The 27034-nt window shown below is 43.0% G+C and overlaps 1 protein-coding gene across 1 annotated transcript; it reads right to left on the bottom strand.

Annotated features, from left to right (window-relative positions):
* Nucleotides 1-483: 483 nt before the first annotated feature.
* On the bottom strand, nucleotides 484-7274 carry SRD5A3 (steroid 5 alpha-reductase 3). Its single transcript, XM_033160529.1, has 5 exons — nucleotides 7040-7274; nucleotides 5253-5404; nucleotides 3517-3711; nucleotides 2050-2172; nucleotides 484-1856 (listed from the first exon to the last, which is right to left on the bottom strand). Exons 1-5 carry the CDS (start codon nucleotides 7237-7239, stop codon nucleotides 1597-1599), a joined length of 930 nt encoding a protein of 309 aa, XP_033016420.1. The 5' UTR covers nucleotides 7240-7274; the 3' UTR covers nucleotides 484-1596.
* Nucleotides 7275-27034: the final 19760 nt, after the last annotated feature.

Raw genomic sequence — 27034 nt, forward strand, 5'->3', positions numbered from 1 at the left:
ACGAATTCATATGAAAATAAATAATAAAATAGATGACATTCATTAGTACTATATGTTCAACTACCCTGGTGTGAAAGACATTAACAGGGTTAACCAAGATCACATCTTCCAACATTGAGTGTGTGTGTGATGGCGGGGGTAGAGTACAGGATGTTCAGATTAACAGTACTTAGGAGAGCATCGATGGGACACCTGGATTTCTGAAAGCATTTTTTCAAAACCATTACCAGGGGTTTCCAGACCCTTGTGCAAGGAGACCCACTTCACTGTGAGCTGAAAAAGACAAGCAGTGTAGCTGGAATGAGGTAGAGCACATGAACTGAGCTACCCAGAACCGTATTTTGTTTGGTTGGAGGAAATACGTATGTGAGGCTATTGGGAAGGCTTATTTTATGAAACGTCAATGCAGTTACGTAGCTTCTCAAGCATTAACAGGTTGCTGAAAGCATAATATATTCTACCCCACCGGCTTCTCCCCCCCCCTTTTTTTAATTCAGAATTTCTAATCCTTACATTCTTAGGAAATAACTGTGCATGGCCATGGGTCTGCAGTGATCTTCCGGTGCTGTAACTTGCAAAGTTGCATTGGGGCAGGAAGCCTGGCCCCGAAAACTGTTGCATCACGTGGCTGTGGTATCCTTAGTTTTGGATCAAAACCAAAGACGTGCAACTACATTTTCTAGACTTGCATTATTCTGAACACCTATGCGCTTATCTAGAATGGTTCACACAGTGCAAAGTCTCCATTTAAGCATAGGCGTTTGTGAGAAACACGACAATGTTATTCTCTATACCACAGGAAGCAGTTCTCGCATACAATTTTCTTATAAAGGAATGACAGCAACAGAGTTATTTAATTTTCCAGGTTGTGCCTTGCCTTCAAGCTTTACAGAATAGGAAGCTGCGGTCGAGATTTCTGCTTCTAAATATTCAAACTCTGATCTCAAAATGAAAGGTAGTATAATTTTCAAGTGTAGAAATAAGAACAGCCAATTTACACATGCATGGTAATTGTTCCAAGTAACTATTAGCACTGTGTTTCAAAAGAGTCCATTCACAGACGCAATGGCCATTAAAATGATTTTTCATCATTTCATTATTCAAATGATGTGCATGCATACGTGAATCGGACTGAAGGGCAGCAGTTTCTTTCAGTTCTGCATGCTGTACAGAACAAGTGCAGAAAAATAAATACATGAGCAATAGTACCCCCTTTACTCTTACTATGTAAATAATTCCTTCTCAATAAGGCCATATGTAACAAATATGGCTTCAGGTTTGAGCATTTGGTGGGGGAGAAGGACACACACAGAATCTCTTTGTTCACAGTATGATCTTGGCATACTCAGAAGTAAGTTCTGCTGTGTTCAATGAGCTTACCTGAAAGTAAGCCACTTTGAACTCAATGTTACTTCCTTTTGAGTATTCATAAACTGGTTGTTTCCATATACCACAGCAGTTCATTCTAAAAACTAAGAGGTAAAAGGATTTCAGACTGATCTGCATCAATTCAGTTTTAGTCAAATCCTCTGCTTATAACAGCCTCTTGACACCCAGAAACAGATTTCCATTCCCCCCCAAGTTAAGATGAACAGCCTAAAAAAGAAAGGGTACATAGGCTTTCCGACACTTTGGATAGTGTTCGAAGTTGCTCAGGTAATATTCATGGCACAAAACGGCACTCACTGCCTGGTTAAAGAACACGTAAGTCACAACTAGCCACCACGTTACATTGTTAAACCCAAACATGACGGCCATCGACAGGTATATCAGAAGTTCGGCAAAGTAATGCGGACAGGACACAAACTCAAACCAGTCGCCGAAAGGAATACTGTGGTCCAAATTTAGTACTTTTCCTGAAATAGCAAAAAGTAAACAGCTGTTAGCCTTGTCTAGCTGAGGAATAATGTTGAAATACATCCCATTTTCACCAGCACTGATCTAATTTGTTGTGGGGAAAGCAACAATACTTGCAAGGAGATTATGGATGTGCAAGGTATTGTAACGTTTTTTTTTACATGGAGGAGCAAAAGCTAGACAATATCTTACCCGATTTATTTTTTCTAAGATTAGCTAGAATCACATGACATCTATGCTGATGAACGGAGGCCCAAATGAACATCAGGACTCCAAGGATGTGGTACCAGCAGACAGTCAGTCGGTGATCTTTCCCTGAATTATGCAGAAAGAGGGTATGTTTAGATGCTAAAAGAATCAGAATCTATATTTCTTCTAGCAGCTAGCTCAGGCTTTTCTCTTTGACGACACTCTTAACGCCACGTTCAAGATACAGAGGAGTATCAAATTCTTATCTACAGTCCTTATTCTAAAGATCTAGCATACTGTCATGCTTATAGTTTCTATGATATCCCCAACTAACATAAGAGGCAAAAAATTAAGTAGTGTTTCAGCTAGGAGGGCTGGCAAATCAATACATAAAAAGCAGGGGTGGGGGACCTGTGGCCCTCCAGATATTTTTGGACTCCAAGTTCCACCAGGTCCAGTCATCATGGCCAATGGTGAGAGATGATGGAAGCTGTAGTCCAACTGGTTCCCCAACCCGGACTTAAAGGAACATTGCACAGAAGTGAAATAAATTCTTAAATTATTGTATATTTCTGTAGATCTGATAACTAATGGGGCATTTTTTTATAAAAGCAAAGGAATTTAATGAAGCAACAACTTACAGACACTTATAGCTAATTTAATATGGTGTACTTCTGTGATTCATCAACAGGAACTAGTTGAAAATCCCAGCTCTGCAATATGTACTATCCCAGAACTCACACAGGCAACAGAAATCTCTCTGTCCCTGTCTGCTCCTGATTCTTGTTTGTTTCCCCCCCCCCAAAAAAAGAGCTAAAGGCATTTTGCCTTGGTAATTAACATGTCTACAATAAGAGAAACAAATATTTATAAAAACATGTATGGCATAAATTTGCACAAAACTACATGCAAGTATGTGCCACAGAGTTCTACTTCAGTAACTATTTCAATCCAGTCTGCAAGAGTTCTGCGTAAACTGAAAGCTCACACACTGATTTGTGAACAGAAGCTGGCCCTAGTAAATGCATTCTTTATTATCCTTGTGATTACGTTTGACCTGTGACTTCCTACACTGAACAAGTCTTTGCATTGCTAGCATTTGAGAACTAAAACAAATGGACACCTCAGATTTTAAGGTGAAAAGATACTTATCTCTAATCCAGAGCTATATTAAAAAAAAACTGAATAAAAATACTTCTGGGGTGGTTTTTCAACAGCAAGCTACATCCCAATGTATCTCAGAGTAGGATGCCCCCAAACCAGATCAAGGATGTGATGTTAGGAGTAGTCTGTTACTCTGGATTTGTTTTCGTTTGAAAAAAAGGAGCATTTTTAAATCCTTCTAAGTTGATAGCTTTCTATACTCGTATGATCCATTTTGCTGTGTGCTGACCAGGCTTCAGCCTAATCTACTCCCATGGAATACAGAGAAGCATTATATAAAATGCTGATGCTAAATAAGATACTTACCTTCCCGGACATTGGATGGCACTTGACATAACAGAGTTAAGCCCAGCAGAACATAGTAACAGAGTCCAAAGCAGTACTGTACAATATGAATGACACCTCCTGAGAACACACTGATGTGAAGACACTCTTTTAGCCGTCTACAGCTGTTCAACCAGACAAAGAGGCAAACCAGGAAAACAGACAGGGACTCACCACCTAGAAATCCAACACAGGTTACGGTGTAAAACAACTGCTCTCTTCATCGGACATGCCAGATTCTCATTAAAAGACAGACGAACAGCAGCATGCAAAAACAAGCACTCGCACACATTGTGTTATGTTCACATGAAGAATTCCAAGAACTTAGCAATATCGGCAGAACAATTATTGCATCGGGCTCTTTCAAAATTGTTCATTGACTTTATGAAAAATCTGGGTCATCTCATCAGGGCAGCGAATAATGTATTCCATCATAATTGCAAAACACCCACCTACTATGAGATTCAAGTGCAAGGCTGCTCATCTGCATGATCTAAGTGGCGAATTACTTGCCTGTGAAAAGCTATTGTGTCTGATACTGTACAAGGGGCCCACCCTAGCCATTTCTCAGACATGCAAGGAGTTTCTCTTTTACACGAAGGAGTATTCAAACAAAAAATGCTCCACCTGCATTCTCAAGTGGTACGGTTCCAGGAGAACCCAAACCTTGAAATGTGTGCTCAAGGGAAACTTGCATCTGTAAATGATAGGGGGAAGTAAAGGAAGTCGTTCTACTGCCAGTGGTGCAACTGTGAAGATATGTTAAAAAAATTATAACATGCACTGATATAAATGTTCAGGGGAAATAGTTTTGAGTTTTAAGACACTGTTTAAGTGGAGCAGTTAGAGCCCCGAGGAAAGGATCCCACAAGAACACAGGGGTTTTATTTTCCCATGACAAGCAACAGTTCATACGATTCTTGGGAGTCTCAGGAGGTTTTGAAACAGAAAGAATTTTGGCCACCCTGTATGATGACCTCTGTTGGGAGGGAGTCTGGGGAACTGTGACCCTGTTAATTCTCCTCAACCTCTGGGTGGCTTTCGATACCACTGACTATGAAGTAGGGTTTGGATTTGATATCCCACTTTATCACTACCCAAAGGAGTCTCAAAGCGGCTAATATTCTCCTTTCCCTTCCTCCCCCACAACAAACACTCTGTGAGGTAAGTGAGGCTGAGAGACTTCAGAAAAGTGTGACTAGCCCAAGGTCACCCAGCAGCTGCATGTGGAAGAGTGGAGACACGAACCCAGTTCACCAGATTACGAGTCTACCACTCTTAACCACTACACCACACTGGCTCTCCCCATATGAACTGATTCAGACCCTGCAATCATCATCTGAGGCCCTTCTTCATGTGCCACCCCCCTCCACAAAGGTCTGAAGGATGGCAGCACGAGAATGGGCCTGTTCTGCAATGGCTCCCTGCTTGTGGAATGTTCTCCACAGGGAAGCTCATCCAGCACCTTCATTTTATATCTTTAGGAACCAGCCAAAAACGTTTCTCTACAACCAGGCCTTTGGCCAATTAAATATTCTATGGCCTTTGAAATATGTTTGTGGGAAAGGGGGTTACTGCTTTGTTCTTGTTTTTATTTTATTTTAATGTAGTTTGTGTTCTCATTTTGTCTTTTTAGGTTGTGAACCGCCCTGCGATCTTTGGATGAAGGGGAGTATACAAATTTAATAAATACATAAATTTATCAGGAGTCGACACACCTCCATCTTGGTCCTGCGATACTCCATCAAGAATGCTGAGGAAGTCCTGAAGCCAAATAGGGAAGGGCCTTGACAGAAGGTGGCTTTGGAGAAGCAACAGCAGCACGAAACTGTTCCAGATCACTGACACAATATAGAAGTGATAGAACCACCTGTAGAAGGAAGCACTGACAGCTTATTGTTTTATTCCATACAACCATATTCCCTATTTTATAACCTTCTGTTGCTTTTCCTTCATTTGCCATGGCCTATTCACAAAAATATTTTTCCCCAACACTTCCTTCCTTCCTTCCTTAACTGCCAAGGCAATACTGTTTATTACCATCTCATGTAAAGGTAAAGGTAAAGGGACCCCTGACCATTAGGTCCAGTCGTGTCCGACTCTGGGGTTGCGGCGCTCATCTTGCGTTACTGGCTGAGAGGGCCGGCGTACAGCTTCCGGGTCATGTGGCCAGCATGACAAAGCTGCTTCTGGCAAACCAGAGCAGCGCACGGAAACGCCGTTTACCTTCCCACCGGAGCGGTACCTATTTATCAACTTGCACTCTGATGTGCTTTCAAACTGCTAGGTGGGCAGGAGCTAGGACCGAGCAATGGGAGCTCGACCTTCTGATCAGCAAGCCCTAGGCTCTGTGGTTTAACCCACAGTGCCACCCGCATCCCACCATCTCAAGTAGCAACTTTCAAAATACCCCTTTGTCATGTTTATGGGCTTTGCCCATTTAACAATAGGAAGCCAAGCACCCACACAGCCTAGAATTAATGTCTTTGTTCATGGCTTAATTTCAGAGAGAATGAGATTGGCAAGACCATATACTGTACTGAATTGAATGACTATTTCTAGAACAACAGCAGACTCAAAACATAATTTTACGTTCGTCCATGTTGCTTGGAACGATATCTTGGGTGTTTTTTTTTTTCATTCTTCTGCCTGAATAAGAAATTACAATTACAATTTTGTTCATCTTGTCCAAAACATACTGCATGGGCTGTGACTGTATGCATCTTACTCAGGAACAGGGTGGATAAAAATAAATGATTTTAAAATTATTATTTTTAAAAATGGGTTTTTTAAAATTTAAATTGGATTTTTAAAATAAAATACTTTTGGAGGAAAAATCTTTCTAAAGATAGTTCTCTATTTAAGTTACATTATAGTCCAATGGCTATACATCAGGAAATACTGTAAGGATTTGAGTTTTTCATGTGTGCTAAAACTCAGTCTAAGTTTTGTTTTTTTGTTTTTTAAAGTTTAACCACATCAGTTAACAAACATGGATACATACGCTATGATGTTATTGTTTTAGTTACCGTACATAAATTGTTTAAATTGTTATTAAGGAAATGATCATTTTTCTCCTTCCAGTAAAGTACAGTAGAAAAGTTGTCCAAATATAAACAGTTAACTCACCATAATTTTATAATTATCTATGTATTTCTAATAGTATCACCAAATCAGTAATTTTTGATCTAACTGTAAAAACTACTCTGAAAATTTATTATTCCAAAAACGAAACCTTCAACTGGTTGTAACTATTAAGATTATACCAGAAAAAAATGAGTCTTTCTGTTAAAAAAATGATTTAAATCAAGTCTTACTGACTAGTGATTTAAATCGATTTTATGTAAATCAAATCCATCCTGCTCCGGCATTGCAAGGGGGCCGGCCGGACTAGATGGCCCTCGGGTTCCCTTCCAGCTCTACAATTCCATGAGTCTCATCAGGCACTCTGCACATGCCCAGGAACACTGCATTGACACCCGATTCATAGAGCCGCTTCGGTCACCTCTTAGGCACGTCGAAGACCTGCAGCTGGGGCGGGCGCTGCTCGTAGCCGCTCTTGGTCTTGCCGTAGCGGAGGAGATCCTGGAAGACCGCCGCAAGACTGAGCGAGGGGCTCCCGGGAGGGGGATTCAGACGAGGCAGCCGCAGAGTCAGCAGCGCCACGAGGAAACTGGCGGCCAGCACCAGCCAGAGCTCAGCCATCGCTCCAGCAACTGCGCAGCCGCAAAAGCCAACCAGCCCTCACATTTCCTTATTAGTTCCCTCCAGTCACATGGTGTGTGTGTGTGGTTTTTTTTTTTTTTTTTAAGGACGGGCACCAATCAGCTATTACCCCTCCTCCAGCCAATAGACATGAGGGGGTGTTCGTCACCTCAAATACTACACAACTGCCAAATCATCTTGAAGTAAGGTTCCCTTGGACCCGCCTCTAAAAGCTTTACATTTGCTATTCGTTTCGCCGTTCGGCTTTCAATTGGCGTTTCCGTTTATCACTCACAGCGCCAAGTAAGGTTCCCGCCGCTCAGCTCATAGAGATAAGTAAAAGTGAAGAGTAACGAAAGATGTTTCTTTGTGTTTTGGGGTGCGCGCCCGCCCGGTGAGAGCAAGAAGTTCTGTCTTCACTGCTATCCGCTTATTTTTATTTTTATTTTCAACCCGAGGAAGGAAAAACAACAACCAACAACTTACAAAGAGAGCCGGGAAGGTGACCTCCATCCATATTTTATTTATTTAACCAGACGTCACCTCTTACCTGGTTTAGAAGAAGAAGTATCAACATTATAAATAAAAGCAAGTTAACTTAAAAAAAAGACTTTAAAAACAGCATCAACTAACAAGAGATTGAAATGTGTTGGGGTTTCTGGATAGCAGCTTAGAGTGGCTGGGGAAACCCAGCCAGATGGGCAGGGTATTAATAATAATAATAATAATAATAATAATAAGGCTTGCCCAGACGAAAACGATTTCAGCAGCTTCCAGAAAGAATACCCGAGAATGCAGCTGCTGGTGTTAATAGGCAGGGATTCTGAAAGTGTAGGTGGTGCCACACTAAAACAAACAAACAAACAAAAACACACCCTTTTTTGAAGCGTAGAACAAGTACCGGTATTTTGTGCCACTTCCACAGACTGAAGTGGTCAAGCAGACTACTCTCCAATCCTGCTTTCTGGACTCTGCCTATGACCTATGGGGTAAGGCGTGTGATCCCACAAGTTAAATGGATTCCAAGCCGCTAAAAGATAGTATATGTACCAATATTAAACACCTTGAAACTGGCACAGTAACAAATTGCATGCTGGTGCAGATCTCTTGAGTACAGGTGTCCTATTGCTGAAAGGGTCTCCGCAACTGTGATTCTGCATTAGCTGCAGTTTCCAGATCAAGCACAAGGGAAAGCCCCACATGAAGTGCATTGCAATAATCTGCTCTTCACAACCCCTACCCATGTTTCTATATGTTTTGCCAGATGGCAGCCTGCATTTTAAATCTTTGTTTAGTAACAGATGTGTTTGGAAAACTCAGCATTCCTGAGAAGATGGAATATTCCAATCCATCAGCATTCAATGAGTGGATCCTGTGCATCTCACATTGTTTAATAATAATAATAATAATAATAATAATAATAATAATAATAATAATAATAAAAATTTATTTGCATCCCGCCCATCTGCCTGGGTTTCCTCAGCCACTCTGGGCGGCTTCCAACAAAGATTAAAAATACATTAAAATGTCACACATTAAAAACTTCCCTAAAGAGCCCACTTTCCTTTAATCTCAAAAGGGAAGTCCTAATAAGTGATAACATTATACAGTATGTGGTATAGACACCTCTTCCTGGGACAGTCCTTGTGGCTGAGATGAATGGTGCTCATATAATATACGCTAAAAAAAAGTCTTGTACTGTTGTATGGTGATGCATAAATGACACTACGCATTATGCCTCACCACTAGATGGTACCAAATCCCTGTCTTTGAATTTTAAAAGGAAGCTAGTACTGTACAGTTTGAGAAATAATTTATTGGTATCTGTTTTCTAGAGTCTGAATGATGGGGGTGGAGACTCTCCTTCATGTATACAGGACTGAAATTCTGGGGGGGGGGGGCGCAAGTTGCTCTTCTCCCAATATTTAGTTTAATCATTTATTATATTTTTATTGCAGTTGCTGTAGAAGGAAAACCTGTGTTGATTGAAACCTGTGTTGTTATCAGTAGGTCAATGGATCGGGAATTTATTTTTTACAACTAGCTTTAAATTATGCAGATTACAGAAGGCAACTATCTCCCCTTCCCATTACTAATAGCAGTGGAGGTGGAATGAAGTTAATTGCAGAAACCTCAAGGGGAGATAGCATTAGCCCCTTGCCCCCAAGCACCCCAGCCAATGCAATTCCTTCCCTGCTGTTGCAATAAATCTTGACTGCTTTAAAGTTTATATCCAAAATAAAACATAGAGTGATCCAATCATGGGTCTCATTCCCACCATCATATCTAGCTTGGACCACAGTATGAGTCCTTTGGTACTTTACAGATTAACATTGCATCCTAAATTAATGCAGAGAATCTTTAGTGGAAAAGGGAATTAAATTCTAGCCTGTGGCTTCTTTCCTTGCAGTGCTAGCAGAGACTAAGGATCAAATTAGACATGGTGTTAAAAACTTGCAGGTTTTAAAAATGCAAATTGCATGGAGGTATAAGATGACAAATGGGATCAGAGCAGGCATGGAGTTAAATTCCCTCTCAATGCCTTCTCTGATCTTTATAATTATAATCCTGCCCACCTGATGCACATTTATATATTTACTGTCAGAAACACTGCTTTAACTCTCATGTGAGAGTTGGAGCTGCCATAAGGAGGAGATGTTTAGCTTAGGAATTCAGAGCACAACTTGTTTTATACAGGAAGAGGTGCTGCTCCATTGTACTGTTATTCTGCTATCAAAATCCATTGACAATACTGACAGGAACATCTAGCGACAACAACCTAACTCTTTGATCCCTCCTATTTTAAAATTCTGTCTAGAAAGGAGAGGTCTCTGATAAGGGCAGCGGTTCATATACAGAACTGTAAACCTTGCGAACTTATCAGCTAGATGTACTGTATATGATCCTGCTAATCTTTTTGTGAAATGCAGAGAGGCACCAAAAATGTCACTTTATCCACAAGATGTTGCAATCACTTGCGGTCCTTAATTGCACAACCCCCTTGGCCTCTTTCTGCTTATCAATATGCCCAGTTTTAGCAGCAACAAAAAAACTGGATTATGGATCTTTCCCAGTGATATTTTTCTAGAAAAAAAGGTGCCGGAATGCACCATGAACTTTGTTGTCTTATAACGGCAATGGCGCTCACCTGAGAGGTGCTGGAACCAAGCTTTCTGAATATTTTTCTCCAGTTATTGTAGTAAATAGTTTGTCATTCATACATGGCATGGATCTAGACATCTTCCACCAAAGACTACCTTCTGTTGTATGAGTATCTCATTTTCTCAGCCCCAAATGACATTTTTCTTGCTGGGAGCTTATCAACAGGATTCCTTTTGCTTTGTGTGACCTCTGCCTGGGATACTCAACAATGACAGTATCTGGTCTTCTCAGAATATACAGTGGTACCTCAGGTTAAGAACTTAATTCGTTCTGGAGGTCCGTTCTTAACCCGAAACTGTTCTTAACCTGAGGTACCACTTTAGCTAATGGGGCCTCCTGTTGCCACCACACAATTTCCTGTTCTCATCCTGAAGCAAAGTTCTTAACCCGAGGTACTATTTATGGGTTAGCGGAGTCTGTAACCTGAAGCGTCTGTAACCCAAGGTACCATTGTACAGGGGAAGGAGTGCTAAGGAACTTGGTGCTAAGAAGGTGGTTTGCTTCAAGTTGATACCTTTGCTGCTGTTTGTGTTTGACTAAGAGAAAAAAGAGCAAGTCCCTTTCCTTCCCCAAAACTGCATTTCCTAGAAGTGTCAATGAACAGCTTTGTCCAGTTTGTTCCTACTGTCAAACATTTAAGAGCCACACTAGATGTAATGTGGAAGATCTATGATTATATTTACCAGAAAATTTCCCTTAGTTAAAAAAGCAGGTGAGAGGCAAGTAAGGGGGGGATAAATGATAGAGGTATATTAAATTTATGCAGAAACTGGATGCGGAGAATCTCCCTCCCCCTCTCCCTCTCTCATAATACTAGAACTTAGAGCCATCCAATCAAGCTGAATGTAGTGTCTGTCTTTTTACCCACCTCCTTCAGCAACTAATAGCAACTCTGAGAGGTACTTCAAGACAGAGGAAAGTGTGGGGAAACCCAGCCTTCTTCTTCTTCTTCTTCTTCTTCTTCTTCTTCTTCTTCTTCTTCTTCTTCTTCTTCTTCTTCTTCTTGTGTAAGAATGATTTAATCTTCATGCACACTAACTTGAAGCCTATTCACCTTCCCTTTATGCCCTGGAGAAAGGGAGAGAGAGGGTGGTGCTGTGGTCTTAGCCTCTTGGGCTTGCTGATCAGAAGGCTGGCAGTTCAAATCCACATGACAGGGTGAGCTCCTGTTCCTCTGTCCCAGCTTCTGCCAACCTAGCATGCCAGTGCAAGTATATAAATAGGTACCACTGTGGCAGGAAGGTAAACGACATTTTTGTGCGCTCTGGCTTCAGTCTCGGTGTTCCGTTGCACCAGAAGCGGTTTAGCCATGCTGGCCACATGACCCGGAAAGCTGTCTGTGGACAAACGCTGGCTCCCTTGGCCTGAAAGCGAGATGAGTGCCACAACCCCATAGTCGCCTTTGTCTGGATTTAACCGCCTAGGGATCCTTTACCTTTACCTTTACCCTTCAGTGGGCTGTGTGTGTGTGATGGGACTTGCCATGTGGAAACAGCTGTACGGATGCAAGCTCTTCCATGCAATTTTGAAGCCCAAGATGGTCACTAACGTCTTCATTCAGTTTGGTTTTGGAGTTCATGAATGCCAAAAAATGAAAAAAGGGATAGCTTTCATCGTGGAGTCGCAGTACACCAGTGCAACGCAGAAGTTAGCTTTCGAAGTCATTTGCAGTAGATGAGCAAGAATTCCCTATTCCCAAAAATTGAACAATAGCAGCTGCAATATTAATCCACACACCACCCCAAACTCTACTGCTGAAGTGAAGAAAGCTTGGTGTGTAGCCAGGTATGGATTTTTGTGTTGTGGACTTGGTTCAGTCCTGACGCTTAGAACAAATTCCTGAGCTCAGTCTTCTCTAATTCTAACTCCAATCTTATGGTTTTAGCACAAAGCCAAGGCGGATCCCACAAGCTTTGGTAGAAGGCCTGAACAGTGGCAGGACATCTGCTTTGGATGCAGAAGGTCCCAGGTTTAATCCGCAGCATTTCCAGGTACATCTGGGGAAGACCACTAGAGAGCTGCTCCCAGTAATGCAGACATTACTGAGTTAGATGGACCAGTTGGTGTGAATCAGTACAAAACAGCTTCCTGCATTTCTGTGTTCCCAAGCCTGAAGTCTCAACACCACCGCAGTATACCTCAGATCCTGGAGATATTAACAGCAGAAGATGGATACCGCCATTGTGCCCTAAGTTTGAACTTCCCCGTGACAGCGGTCTGGCCAGCATTAGATGGTCAGTGGTCCAGTGGCCTGACTCAGCATGGCCACTCTTATGTTCTTAGTCATTTGGCTATATGGGTGGGGTAAATTCTCCTCGCCCACCTCTAGCCTCTGTCCTGATCCCATGAACTTTTGTTCTCCCACTGCTTCCTTTGTGGCTGATCAGCAGATAGGAGGTTTGCACTGCAAGTAGTCCTTCCCTTCCTGGCATGTGCCGAATGTTTTCAACCTCTGTCTGCCAAGTACTTGCTTAGGAGTTTGTTTTTGTAGTAGCAGGGTGGGTTTCCCCCCTGTCTTTCTTATTATTATGCTTTATATATATATATATTAAAAAATCCCCATGTGTTTCCTCTCATGCAATGGCTTTGTAAATATTTATTGCAAATGTGTGTTGTTGTTGTTTTTGGACGGGGGGGGGGGTTAATATGATTATCAATAAATATTTGCTAAGAGTTGTCCTTACTAACCCTTGCAGATATTCATTTCCAGGCAACAGGAAATAAACCAGCTAGAGCAGGGGTCAGCAACCTTTTTCAGCCGTGGGCCGGTCCACTGTCCCTCAGACCATGTGGTGGGCCGGACTATATTTTGAAGAAAAAAATATGAACGAATTCCTATGCCCCACAAATAACCCAGGAATGCATTTTAAATAAAAACACACATTCTACTCATGTAAAAACACCAGGCAGGCCCCACAAGCAACCCAAAGATGCATTTTAAATAAAAGGGCACATTCTACTCATGTAAAAACACGCTGATTCCTGGACCCTCCGCAGGCCGGATTGAGAAGGCGATTGGGCCGCATCCAGCCCACGGGCCTTAGGTTGCCTACCCTTGAGCTAGAGGCTTGCAACTGGCTTTGAGGGGTTGGGAAATATAGGTGGGCAAAGAGCTGAAAGACGTGATGTTTGCAATTGTTACACAAAACTTAGAAACGTATTTTCCTGGACCTCCTTGTAATAAGACAGCTATTTTGAGATCTTGTATACAATGTCCTGGGAGACTGAAGTGTTCTCCTACTGGTTTCTCTGCCTTGGGATTCTGTCTTGGGATCTCAAAGTAGCTGTCTTATTACAAAAGAATTTCAGAAATAGACTGGAAAGAGAAGTTGCTGAATTGCAACTCATTTAGACCTGGCCTAAATAGAGACATTGGATTCTTATCTCATTATACATGATAAAGCTATTTTTAGCCATCTCACCCCTTGCTTTTTCCTGTAAGACCTATTGCAGTCGTTAACAGTCGTCAACAGGTTTTCCACACCTATCAGCCAATCACCCATTCCCACCTCCCTTCTGAGTAATACCCCTCCCCACCCTCTCACTATATATAAGAGTCTGGTGACTTCTGTTTCAGTGTATCGGAAGAAGTGTGCATGCACGCGAAAGCTCATACCAAGAACAAACTTAGTTGGTCTCTAAGGTGCTACTGGAAGGAATTTTTTTTAGCTGAAACCTGGAAGTTTCAATCCATGGCTTGAACTTCCTTGCATCCAAAGGACAGGGAAGGGTGTGATTTTCCCAAACATCCTGGCGGGCCAATCTCTGAATTCTAATGGAACTAATTACACTTATGGAGCAGAGGTTCCCTACTCCTGACTTAGCCAAAAAGGCTTTTCCTTGTGCAGATAGGGGCATTCAAATTTGGCTTGTCTCCTCTCCCTCCTGCTGTGATCCTCTGTGCTTCATCCCATTCTATTATCGAGGATCCTGCGAGCTTCAGGAGCAGCTTGGGTGGGTAGGTGGGAGACAAGGGGCTTAAATGGGTTGGGGAGAGCTGCAAAAACTGCATGTCCCAACTTACAAGAGTGGAAGCACTTTCTACAAAGCCCAAACACAGCGTTTCCTTTTGGTCACACTGTCGCAAAGTTAAATTCAAAATCTTGCTGAAAGAAAAAGATAAATTTGGGGGAATGGCCTCTTTTATACTTCATAGACACACAATGAAATACTCTTCCCATTGTTTATTCCTGGCATCAACACTGATTTAGCAATGATACGTATCAAATTGTGGCAAGTTTAGTGTTCGTAGGAGCTTTGCTTGAGCCCTGTGTTTATGGTAAACCACATTTTTAGCTTTATGAATTTTAAAGCTGGAAAAATAAAACGTTCTGGAAAGCAAGGTTAGCTTGCGGTTGGACAGTGATCCTGGCAACACGCGATCGCTAGACCGTATAGTTTAGATGCTTCAAGGAACTCTAGCACTGTTGCCAATTTTGGTTGTGCACAGCTGGGATATTAAAGCATCTTCTTAGATAGTATTTATTAATCGGTATGCACTCAAAACAAAGACCGGGTCTTTCCATAAAGGCCTTTAATATGGGATTGGTGTTGCTGGTGCAAGTCGGGTTTTTCACAGCACACACTGCAGTCATTGGCATTCAAATGCTGACCTATATCCAGCCCTATTTAAGGGCTTGTCCACTGGGGAAAAAAACACTCTTTAGTGCTCAGTTGGACAAACAACAATTCAGGTTTCCTCTGGATTGCTGTTTGCTCCGATTTAGCACTAAAGAGCAGGTTTCCCCTGGGAAAGATGTGGAGCAAGGGGGAAGCTACTTGGACCTGTGCCAATAAAGTGCAAGCCAAGCAGAAAACTGCTCAGACCCATGTTTTGTAGGTGTGGGGCAACTGCAGGTATGGGCAAGCCCTGAGCCAGGTTCATCCTATCTGTGGAAAGTCTGATAAGTTAAGAGAACACAACTATGGCCAGTGACCCATTCTCGATGTACAAATGATCCATTCACAATATTAAGTCCCTGTCTGGAAGCATATTCTATCTATTTAAAATTGGCAGGGTTGCACCAAAACTTAGACGTTGTATTTAACCAGTGCGTATTCTGGACAAGCAAAGGAGAGTTGTAGTATAGTGTGTGAGTGTGTGTGTGTGTGTGTGTGTGTGAGAGAGAGAGAGAGAGATAATTTGATGTCTAGAGGGTATTGAGGAGCATGCAAGTAGTGGATAGCTCTAGTTTGTAGCCTATGTGTGGCTACATATACATTTAAAGCATGCCCCCCTAAGAATCCTGGGAAATGTAGTTACAGAGCTATAATCCTCAGCACCCTTAACAAACTACAGTTCCCAAGACCCCCTGGTGGAAATAATCTGCTTTCAGTGTCCTTTCAACATATGCTGTGTGTGTGCAGCCTTAGGCATTAATACCCTGTTGTTGTTGTTTTTACAAAACAACCTTCAAGCCCCGAGGGCTGCTTCCTTCCTCCTAGCCCCTTCTCAAAACCTCTGTATCTACCATTCTGGCTAGCATACTGCAAAGCTGGAACAGAATCTGTTAATACATGGCAAGACAAACTATGACATGTCAGTCCGCAGCTAGCAGGCAGCTGGTTAAAGGCCACTGTTGCCTTTCTCTCTCCTCCTTTTCTCCTTACAACAAGGTGTGCCACAACGTTCGGTTTTTCCCCTGCCACGTAACTGCTTTTGTGAGGTGTCCTCGCAGTAGGAGGATGAAACGACGCTGCTCCCTGACACGTCAATTTGTTCAGCGGCATGGACAATTAGAGCTGACAGCTGTATGAAGTGAGGTGAGACTCAGTAGCGGCCTTGATTTATCCTCAGCCACCATCGAGGTCAATTGTGCATGCTGAGACGCCTTTTGATCTCATTCAGCAGCACTCATATTTCTTGCTCCAAAGAGACCGACCCATTCAGTAATATACTTGACTGTCTTGAGCGCATAGCTACGTGTACCGATTTGGTCTGAGCATGTGCAGATCTATGGGCTGTTTCATGCAAGGATAGGCTAGTGAGCAGCTTGTGCCACACCATGCGGGGGCAAGGGGGGGGGCGAAAGGGTTAGATGGTGGAGGACAGTTGACTTTCAGTGCACCCATGATTTTATTAACCCAAGGGATTTGTGCTTTGGCACACCTACCGAAGAAATGACAGTGCAATCCTTTGCATGTTTGTTCTGAAGTACGCAGGACTGGCTGTTGGGGTGGGGTGCTGCGACAGAGCCCCATTTCCCCCCATAATTTTTTTATGAACTACCCTGTGTGCGGGGATATGGGCTGGGCTGCCTGCTACACATACGTCTCGCAGTGCACCCCCATATCCCATTTACTCTAATGTTCCCAAGTTCCCCCAGCTGGGGGGCTGGGAGGGGTACATGCCCAAGTCCTAAGCCAAGGTCTTCCTACATTCAGAAGTTTAATAAAGTTGTGGCCTAATTTAATTCCATAACACATTGTGGGAGTCTTTATTCCTTTCCTGTGATCCCTGGGGGCTGGGGCTGTCGACACCTAGTCATGCAATCAGAAACTAGGAAGACCAAAATTTGAATAAGGAATGGGGAAAATACATAATTCACCTTAAAAACTACTGTAAACAATTAAAATCATTAGTAGGATTGGAATAACCCTTGTCATTCAATGTTGAATTTTGCATAAAACGGGATTTAAAAGATTTGGATTAATAGAAAAGATGCAGGAGGAAATGGTTAATATAAAGACCCACAAAAGAGAGGAGGGAAGTTCAGGAGATTCTTTGGAATTCTCTTTTTATGTTGGTTGTTGGATAAGTGTGTGTGTGTGAGAGAGAGAGAGAAGGGTGGAGTTCAGGGGGTGAACATGGAGTAAGGCTTGCTCCCAATTGAGCAGCATGCTTCTGAAAGCTAGCCACTAGGGACCAACAGTAGGCAATATTCTGCCCCAGTCAGAGGCATATTTTAGGGCAGTTTGGTTCCATCCGCACTGGGTGTCAAGCCTAGTGGATACTGCAGGGCGTCACAACTACAAATGCAGTGAACTGAGCAGAATGGAAAGCAAGAGATGGGGGCACCAAATCTTGACCTTGCACAGGGCGTTGCTGAAAATTGAAAGATCAGAATCCGTCCTTAAACCTAGGCATTGTGTTATTTGTTGTACAGTGCCACCCTTCTGTTATATACAAAAGAAGGCAGGCAAGCAGGCAGGTCCCGGCTGAGGGCAGTTAACCTCCACTGGAATAACACACTAACTCGATCTCAGATCTTCCAGGATTTCTACATTTTTACGGAGATCTGTGTGAATCCTTAAGTGCTTCTAGTGCTGTAATGTTATCATGTACACCTAATAAATGTGTCTTAGAGCTGCTACTGTGAAAGGCTGGGATTTAGGACTTATGAAATCATATCCCAGGAGCTAACCCAATAAATTCAGCATAGTTAGGCAGCTTAATGAAGGCAAATGCCATGTACAGGAGAGAGAGAACCAAGTTTTTCAGCGTCTTCAGATACATTCCGACATAGAAAATGCTCGCATGAAAATCTTTTAAAACTATTTTGTCATTGTAGATCTGGAGATACTATATTGATAATCACAGTCACGTGTGAAGCAGAGGTGGTTTTTTTGTTTGATCACACCGACTTCCCATTAACATGCCGATACTGACAGAAAAAAAAAGCAACGGAACCTTTGAGATTTCGGTGAAATGTCATAACAAATCTAAGGCTTAACAGGTTTCTGAAGGGATTGATTTTCAGGAAGGAAGTGGTTATTTTCAGAAACTTCAAGCTAATGACATGAATGCCGTTTCTCCTGAGTGATAAGGTTGATAGATCTATGCCGTTTGTAGGTAGCCTAATCCTTTTGCTCCAGACTTGTGCCCTTAATATAGAGACAGTGAATCTATGCAGTTAGGCTGGTTCCGGTGTAATTTAGGATCCTGCTCATGGCATGTTATGTGACTACTTCGTATGCAAAAACTGCACTGGGATTGGGGGAATAAATGAGTCTTTTTGGTCCTTACACATTTGCACTTGCCAGATCCCCAACCCCCAGGTGTAGGTAGCATGGAATGGTTCATAAAGGCCTATGTAGAGATGTAAGAAATTAGAGAGCATGGCAAAATCAGTTTTGCTTTTCTCATTGAAGGAAAATTCATTTGAATATTCTTGCCATTACCCCATCCCCTCCAATCGGTTTGCTATTCTTGTGCTTGCCATCAGTCTTCCCTTCTGGTGTTTCCCTTGCTGTCAACATTTAAAGTGAAGGGCCCTTGAGGTCAGGAACCTGTTTGCCTTACACTGTTCTGTAAAACCCCGTGTACACATCTGACACCGTATTGCACACCTGCATTTATCCTTTTGCCCATATTGGGAATGAAAGGAAGAAACAATTACATTTTAAACAGCCTTTCACTTTGCTTTCTAAGAAAAATAGCTCACCCCTCCTCCTCCATTGTATCTACTTTTAATAATAATAATAATAATAATAATAATAATAATAATAATAATAATAATTGTAATAAGTGAGGGAAAGTCAAGACCAAGATTCCAATCCTGGACACCCCTCAGCTGCTTAACTCCCACTGAAGTAAACACGGAGCAGAAATGCAATCAAAAGTCTGCAGTAAAAACGTCAGTGAAGGACGTATGAATATGTTCTTGAAGATTCAAGTATTAGAGCAGCACAGTGCGTTATGGGGCTATCAAAGTGTCCCAATTTTCCAGGGACAGTCCATGATTTACAGAAGCTGTCCTGATTTCTGATTTGATCCCGGAATGTCCCGCTTTTCCTTAGGACGTCCTTCTTTTCATCGGAGAAAAGTTGGAAGCTATGGAGTTATGCGACCCCCGAGCCAAGGAGATAAGTAACTATACAACTTTTAGAAGACACCTGAAGGCAGCCCTGTGTAGGAAAGGTTTTTTTTAATGTGTAATGTTTTATTCTGTTTTTATATATGTTGGGAGCCGCCCAGAGTGGTTGGGGCAAGCCAGTCAGATGGGCAGGATATAAAACAACAACAACAACAACAACAACAACAACAACAACAACAACAGAATAAGACAGCCCTATTTTCATCAGAGAAATGTTGGAAGATTTGGGATATGCACAAGATGATGAGGTCAAAACATGAGGTAACTTTTGCCACAAGTTGTGGAGGAGGAGCGGAAGAATTCAACATCAGGGTGGAGATATTTTCAGTGGCAATGCCACATTTTATTATAACATGTACTTCCACCCTTAATAATACAAGTGTTCCAACTCCTTATCACTTAAACAAATGTCCATGGTGAAACAGCAACCATTATGGGCCTCTGTTATAAATCACTGTAGCAAGTACATTGTTAAGGACATTATTGGATTACAGATCTCTTCAACTGTAGTTGTTTGACCTCCTTATGCGTTTTGATATGTTTGTAACTGATTGCCAGAAGGTTCTCATTACAGAGGAGAAATCAGCAATAAAAAAAACATGATTTTACCATCTCCTGACACTTCTTAAAGGTCAGGAGGCCAAATAAACAACTTCCTGCAGCTGTGGCTACATCTGGCACACGACCCACTGCAGACAGCGTGCCCTGAGAAGATAAACATATCTGCCTGTATCTCCTTGGTCTTCCTATACATTTGGATAAGGCCAAAAGATTGAACTTGACCCTATAGTTTCACCAGTAATTAACTGTGGGGGGGGGGGAATCTGTCAGGATGTAAATGAATAAAAAGTTTACTCTGGGCACCCGGGACTAAAGGTTCACTTCCCATGATCTTGTATCCGCCTGTGGGTTTTAGATGCTCCACAGAACATAGTGTTGCCACCAATTCCTGGTTTTGCGAAGACAGTCTCTTTTCAGGTTGAAGAAATGGAAATGTCCTGAGCTGTATTTTACAGACCAAAGGTGTGGGGGGAAAGTCCAGGACTGGGAGCCAAATGTGATGCAGGTGGCACTGTGGTCTAAACCACTGAGCCTCTTGGGCTTGCCGATCAGAAGGTCGGCGGTTCGAATCCCCGCGACGGGGTGAGCTCCCGTTGCTCGGTGCCAGCTCCTGCCAACCTAGCACTTCGAAAGCATGCCAGTGCAAGTAGATAAATAGATACCACTGTGGCAGGAAGGTAAACGGTGTTTCCATGCACTCTGGTTTCCATCATGGTGTCCCGTTGTTCCAGAAGCGGTTCAGCCATACTGGCCACATGACCCAGAAAGCTGTCTGTGGACAAATGCCAGCTCCCTCGACCAGAAAGCGAGATAAGCGCCGCGACCCCACAGTCGCCTTTGACTGGACTTAATCATCCAGGGGTCCTTTACCTTTTAACTTTACCTCTCTGGACTCTCCCCAGAAACACACCTTCTCCCCCAGACCATGCTTTGCATCTTCCTTGAGTGTTAATGCTTGGTTGAATAGGTCCTTAAACTCAGATAATGCTTTTGGGGGTGTGTATGTGTGCTTGGATGCAGGGCAGACAGGGATGTGTCAGTGTGCATAGAAAGAAACTGACTGTACAAAGGTAAAATTAACATTAATTGCTTTATCCACTTTTACTTCTGGCTGTGTCCATCACTAGTACACAGGGGTGCCAACTTGAATAAAATATTTGGGAGACCCGGGTAAGTCCTGCCCAACATAATTGATCACATGACATGGCACAAACACACCATTTGAATGGCAATGTCCATTAATTATTGGGGGGGGGGGAGGGACCTCAGGCTCAGCTGCCGGCGCGTGGCAAGTTTTAAGGCTGCAGCGTGTGAATAGGCTGTTCACGCACTGCAGCCTTAAAACTTGCCGTGCCGCCACACAGAAGGGGTGCCGGCTGCTTGCGCCCGCCACCCAAGATGGTGGGCGCAAGCGGCTGACACCCCTCCCGACCGTGCAATGGCACGGCAAGTTTTAAGGCTGCAGTGCGTGAAAACTTGCTGCGCCGCCGCACGGTCGGGAGGGGTGCCGGCTGCTCACACCCACCATCTTGGGTGGACTGTGCATGTCCGCACATGCGCAGCCCCCTGGAATGCTGCGTGCGCGCCATGACGTCAGAGCGCGTGTGTGCTAGGGAGTGGCGCCCCGCCCCCAGGGGGGTGCCCCCGCATTTGCCACCCCGGGCTCCCTACGCCCCTGGGGAGAACTTACCTGGAAGCAGAGTGCACACATAATTGAAGTCCCCACTGGTGGTTCACTCAGGATCATTGAACATATGTAAAAAAAGAAAAAGAAAAAAGAGAGGAAGAGCTTTGTATATGGAGCTGTGGAAAAGAATAAGACTCAATCTCAGGGTTGTGGGTTTGAGTTCGAGCTTAGGCAAAAATATTCCTGGATTGCAGGGGTTTGAAATAAATGTGGTCCCTTCCAACTCTGCAATGCTATGATTCGAAGAAAGGCTCATCCTTAAAGCAATTCTAGAGATACTGGAAGATCTCTAGAGTAACTAATATTTCTCAAGCTCATAGGGTGAGAGATTTGTCATGTATCTGGAGGGCTTGGCAGGGCTAAACTGCATGAGGAGGTCAAGGGGCTAGAGCCACTCTGTGATGCTCAAATTAAGTAATTATGCTTATTTTCATGTGCAGCATTAGTGAGCAAGTCTGACCATGCGAAAAAAAATTGCACTGGTAGCGAGCATAGTAATTTTTTTTTTTTATGATGATGCCAATTTTAAATCTGTTTCCTAGCCAATGAGCTCTGGAAGATGTACTTGGTAGGATGTTCATGCTCTGGTGTTTTTAATTAAATTGCTGACTGAACACTTGGTAAGATCACCGAAAGTTTTGTATTTCCTGATTAGCGTCTAAAAAACCTGGAAGGGAATCGAGGATGCCTGGAGGTTGCCACCAGGAAAGACTGAGAGGAAAGAGCCCACCAGTGGCTGATAAGCCTTAAAGGTGATAAATCACAACCCCTGCATCTGATTGAGCATTGCATCTGATCAGTTGAGTTATCTTTAAGAAAAGAGGAATTGCTGTGTTGGGTCTGGCAAATGTAAATGCCAATGTGGCTTTATAGCTATGGGAAGTGATTTTGTTACTACTACTAAAAAAAATTCTATTATGGACTGATGTTAGAAGAAAGGTTTGTTGCTAAGTGCTCCAGTATTACCTGTTAGCAGTAATTTTCAAACTTACTGTATCTTTCTTGGTGAAGGTAAGTAGCCGTGTTGGTCTGCCATAGTCGAAACAAAAATTTAAAAAATCCTCCCAGTAGCACCTTAGAGACCAACTAAGTTTGTTATTGGTATGAGCTTTCGTGTTGCCCAGTTTACAGTTCCATCATGCAAAATATTTCTTGGAGCGATCTGCTGAAGGCAGGTTCTTACTTTGCTCCATACTAATTGTACAGGAATTCCGACTTTTGGACTGGCCATGAATTCCCCTCCAATCCTTTCCCATGAAGCTAAATCTTTCGTTCCCTCTTTAGGAACCCAAGGGCAAACTTCCCCAATAGTTTTAACTAAAAGCTCTATTTCCGATTCAGAGACAGGGTGACCATTCTTTTTCAGGAGGTACAATAAATCTTCGCAAAACTTAAATTGAGCAGATGAGAGTGAGGAGCCCATATCTAAACACTTTTCCCACCCATAGGCGACCCGTAGGCTTTACTTTTCCCACCAGTAGGCGTTACTGGCACCCGTAGGCTTTTGCCAAAAAACTTCCTCCCCCACCCGTAGGCTTTACCTGGGAGAATTTACCCTGCCCGTAGGCTTTCACCGGCCCTACCCGTAGGCTTTGACCGAAAAACCTGGCACCCGTAGGCTTTTGCCAAAACCCTTCCCACCCATAGGCTTTATCGGGAAGATTCTACCCTGCCCGTAGGCTTTCACCGAAAAACCTCCTTCCCACCCGTAGGCTTTATCGGGAAGATTCTACCTGCCCGTAGGCTTAAACCAAAACCCTTGCCGCTCCACCCGGGGACCCCGTGGGGTAAAATACGCACGCAATTTAGACCTCTAATCTACTTTGGGCAAGCGGTGGATTCGCGCTACTGCAGCGAAATCCTGGGTGAACCGGGCCGTTATGCCTCACCTCTCAATAGTTGTTTCCGAGCCACTTCCGATATGTTGCCTTTCACCGGAGCCTCCGTGGAAGCGGTTCCGACTCGTTATGCCTCAGAGAAGGCACCACTTGCCGGGGTTCGGTGCTGGAGCTCCCCATGCGTGAGTGTAAACTACCCACGCACGAGGTACCAGTTGCCGGGAAAAAGCGGCCAGCGTTCCGCGTGCATATGGGCACGGGCGCCGGCCAAGTCTCACTATCTGAAGGTTGCTGAGTAAGACGGAAAATGACTCCGAAGGTGCGTGAGTAAGTGGATGCCTCAAAACTAAATAGATGCCTCGAAAACGAATGGATGCCTCGAATCTGAACTGGAATCACTTGTAACCTCCTGCGCTATCTTTTAGTAATAAAGGAAACCAAACCAAGGATGTTGTCTAAACATAAAATAAGAAACCCTTGTCGTGTTTTACTGACAGAAATTAAAAAATCCTGAAACCTTTACCCTTTTCCCCAATTGACGACAGACACCGAATCTTTCTTTGGTGGCTTTGGCCAAACCTGCATAGGCTCGTTCTCTGGCCCTAAACTAAGTTTCCCTAAGCTCTCAGTCCCTGCGCGCCAATTCTTCCACGATACTAAACTAAATAAAACTAGACCGATAGATCTTCCGCAAATCTAGCCCTAGGCTAAACCTAAAAGCCTAACTAAAACCTCACCGAAATATCTTCCGCAAACTAAACGTAACTAAAAGAAACCCATCCAGCCCATCCAGCCCGCTCCCAAAAACCCTTAAACTAAACTTGACTGAACTAAGCTTCAACTGAACAAACGTAAAAGAACGTGCCTAAGCGGGGAGCCTCAGCCTTTTATTTAGGAACAGGTATGACATCACGATTAATATTTTAACCAATAAAACCACTGTTGCTGCCCTCCAAAAAGGCGGGAAGCAGGATAAACGTTCATTGATAATTTTGAAAAACCACTGGAACTACAAATTAAAGGCGGAATAATCCTAATGGCAAAATGGCTCTTCATTCTTACTTCCACTTTCACTTTTAAGTGGAAGGATACGAAAAGTAGTTCTTAATAACCATTAAAATAAACAAATAACCGCGGATCTTTAACGGATCCACGAAGTGTATTCTGACACCAAAGATTATCTCACAGTGTTGCTGTTTCCAACATTTTTTTATTATCTTTTCATGCAGATCTGACTAATGGATACTCATTTCTTTTCTACAAACGACCCCTTTGGAGGTAAATAGCAGCTGTGGTGTATTTTTGGCAGGAAAATGGCACGGGGGAAGAAAGAGTTAATCTCCTTGTCGTGCAATGTAGTCCTGATCTGGATCAGGGCTGTGAGTTGTTGTTGTTGTTGTTGTTGTTGTTGTTGTTGTTGTTGTTGTTGTTTTAGTGCCAAGCATACTTTTCGTATCGACCCTTAAAATTGATTATGGAGATTGAAATTGCTCCTTTCTCGGAAACAAGATGCTGTGAAGGAAAGCAATTACTCAGCATTCTGATTCCATGTATATGTTCCTGGGTGTGCAACAAGAAGCTGTAGGTGTGTTAGGCAGAGCCAGTATGGTGGAATGGATAGTGGGTTGGACTGAGGAGAACCCAAGTTCAGATCCCTGCTTACCTGCATGTTGTCAGCCTTAAACAATCTCACAGCAATATAATCGGGGGTGGGGGGGTGGGGAATGAGCTCTCTCCATGCATATTGCCACGATCAACTCTGAAGATGCTTGGGATATATATCTTGGTGGCTTGATAGCTTCTTGTTGTGGTAGGCATTCTCGTTCTTTCTGCATCTTAGAAGTCTTCACAATATCAAAAGATGTGAGTGTAAATAAACAGTGTCCTGATTTCTGGTCCCAGAATAATGGAGTTTTGCATAATGGAAGGCCAGCTCTAGTGTGAACAAGAAGCAGTTGGAAATGGAGGTTACACCATATGGCAGGAAGCCATTTATCTGGCTTTGTTGCTGGTGGGAGTGAAAACTGACAGGACAATGCTATCTGCAGGGCTCACAGACAGCCAGTTCCTGCTCATCTCCCTCACGTGAGGGCTTGCATTGATCTTACCGTGACAACTAATATGGATAAGGTGAGCGAGCTTTGTTCCTTTAATTATAAAGGTTCAGTAATTGGTTGTCCTGGTCAGATCTGTTTCACTGCAGACTGGAAGCCAGGGGATTTCATGGTATAATAGCGAAATGCAGAAAAACCACCAGTGTCAAATAAAAAGAGAGAAAATAACTTTGTGTGTGTTCTGCTAGATGCCCTCTTTCTGCAATCTCCATTCAAAGCAAGGTGTTTGAGTGAATTTTCTGAAGATTATTTAAGCATGAGACATAGCCATCCTTCCCAAACACTCAGCTCACTTTCTCTTCAGTCCCGCTGAGATGATCAACAGCATTTACTTCCATGTAAGTATGCTTAAGATTGCACACATAATTTTTGTAGTGTAAGCAATGTTGACAATGATCTCCAACGCCGCCACCCTGGTGCGATAAATGCTGTTGCCTATTTGTTGTGAGAGATTCACGTGTCCCACAGAACTTCTTGAGGGAACGTTCTTTCATATGTGGTGGACCTGTAAAAGGGTAAAAGAGTATTGGGAAATAATTCATAACGAATTGAAAAAAATGTTTAAACGTATTTTTCCAAAAAACAACAAGACCAGAGTCCTTTTTGTTGAGGAAAACTCAGATGGAAATTCCCAGGTGTCAAAAATGGTTATTTATGTATGCCACTGCAGTGGCCGGTGTTCTGTTAGCCCCAAAATGGAAAACAAGCGAGGTCCCAACTAAAGAAGAATGGCAACTTAAGCTGATGGAATGTGCGCAGCTTGCAGACCTAACATATAGAATAAGAGAACAAGAACAACATACGTTTCAAGAAGGTTGGAAAATGTTTGCTGAATATATGGGGGGGGGAATTGTGTACACTTGAAAATGTTGGCAGCATTAAGATAAATTCAACAGTGTAAACAAGTTTTGATGGATGTAATAATGGAATACTGAATGGTTTAGTTTATGTAAAATATGCAGAGATTTATGTTATGCAAAATGAACCAATGGAAAGAGAAGGAGGGGAGTCACTGACATTTTAAGGTTGTTTAAATGACTATTCTAAATTGTAAAACAGAAAATTTAATAAAAATTACACACACACACACACACACAGAGAAAGAGAGAGAGAGAGAACTTCTGTTGTGGTTCTTTTGGATTTTCCCCAGCACCCTTAACTGTCATACAGAGAAATTGCCCTTCCCACACTAGCTACCATAGTTGCTGCAATTGTAAATGTTATCTGTTCTGGCAGCTAAACAGCATACCATTGTAAATCAATTCTGTAGCTTGAAAACAGCTCCGAAATGAAGCAGCCGAACTGTCTCACCAAACACAGCAGCAGCACGTCTCAGCAGCCAAACAGCAAACCGTCCGCCTTCATCTGCAGAGGAACGAAAACCAGCCGCTCTGCAACACAGGAGGAACGCCAACCAGCCGCTTGCCACCATAGGAGGAACGAAGCCATCCGCCTCTGCTACCATATGTTGATTTAAGCCAGGATCTATCCAGGTCTTGTGCCCCACTTCGTGCCCCGACTGGGCCAGGCGATAAGACTGGAACACCTACAGCTCAATCATAAATATCTGGACTCAAGACTGTCTGTCATGAGCACCCTCACTTCCTCAGAGGTCGA

The sequence above is a fragment of the Lacerta agilis genome, chromosome 9 (assembly GCF_009819535.1).
Source record: "Lacerta agilis isolate rLacAgi1 chromosome 9, rLacAgi1.pri, whole genome shotgun sequence".
Classification (NCBI taxonomy): domain Eukaryota; kingdom Metazoa; phylum Chordata; class Lepidosauria; order Squamata; family Lacertidae; genus Lacerta; species Lacerta agilis.

Coding starts and splice junctions, on each gene's coding strand:
- SRD5A3 (XM_033160529.1), bottom strand. CDS start 7,239: ATGGCTGAGCTCTGGCTGGTGCTGGCCGCCAGTTTCCTCGTGGCGCTG. Junction 5,405..7,039: donor GTCTTCGACGTGCCTAAGAG/GTGACCGAAGCG, acceptor TTCCTTCTACAG/GTGGTTCTATCACTTCTATA. Junction 1,857..2,049: donor TCTTAGAAAAAATAAATCGG/GTAAGATATTGT, acceptor TTGCTATTTCAG/GAAAAGTACTAAATTTGGAC.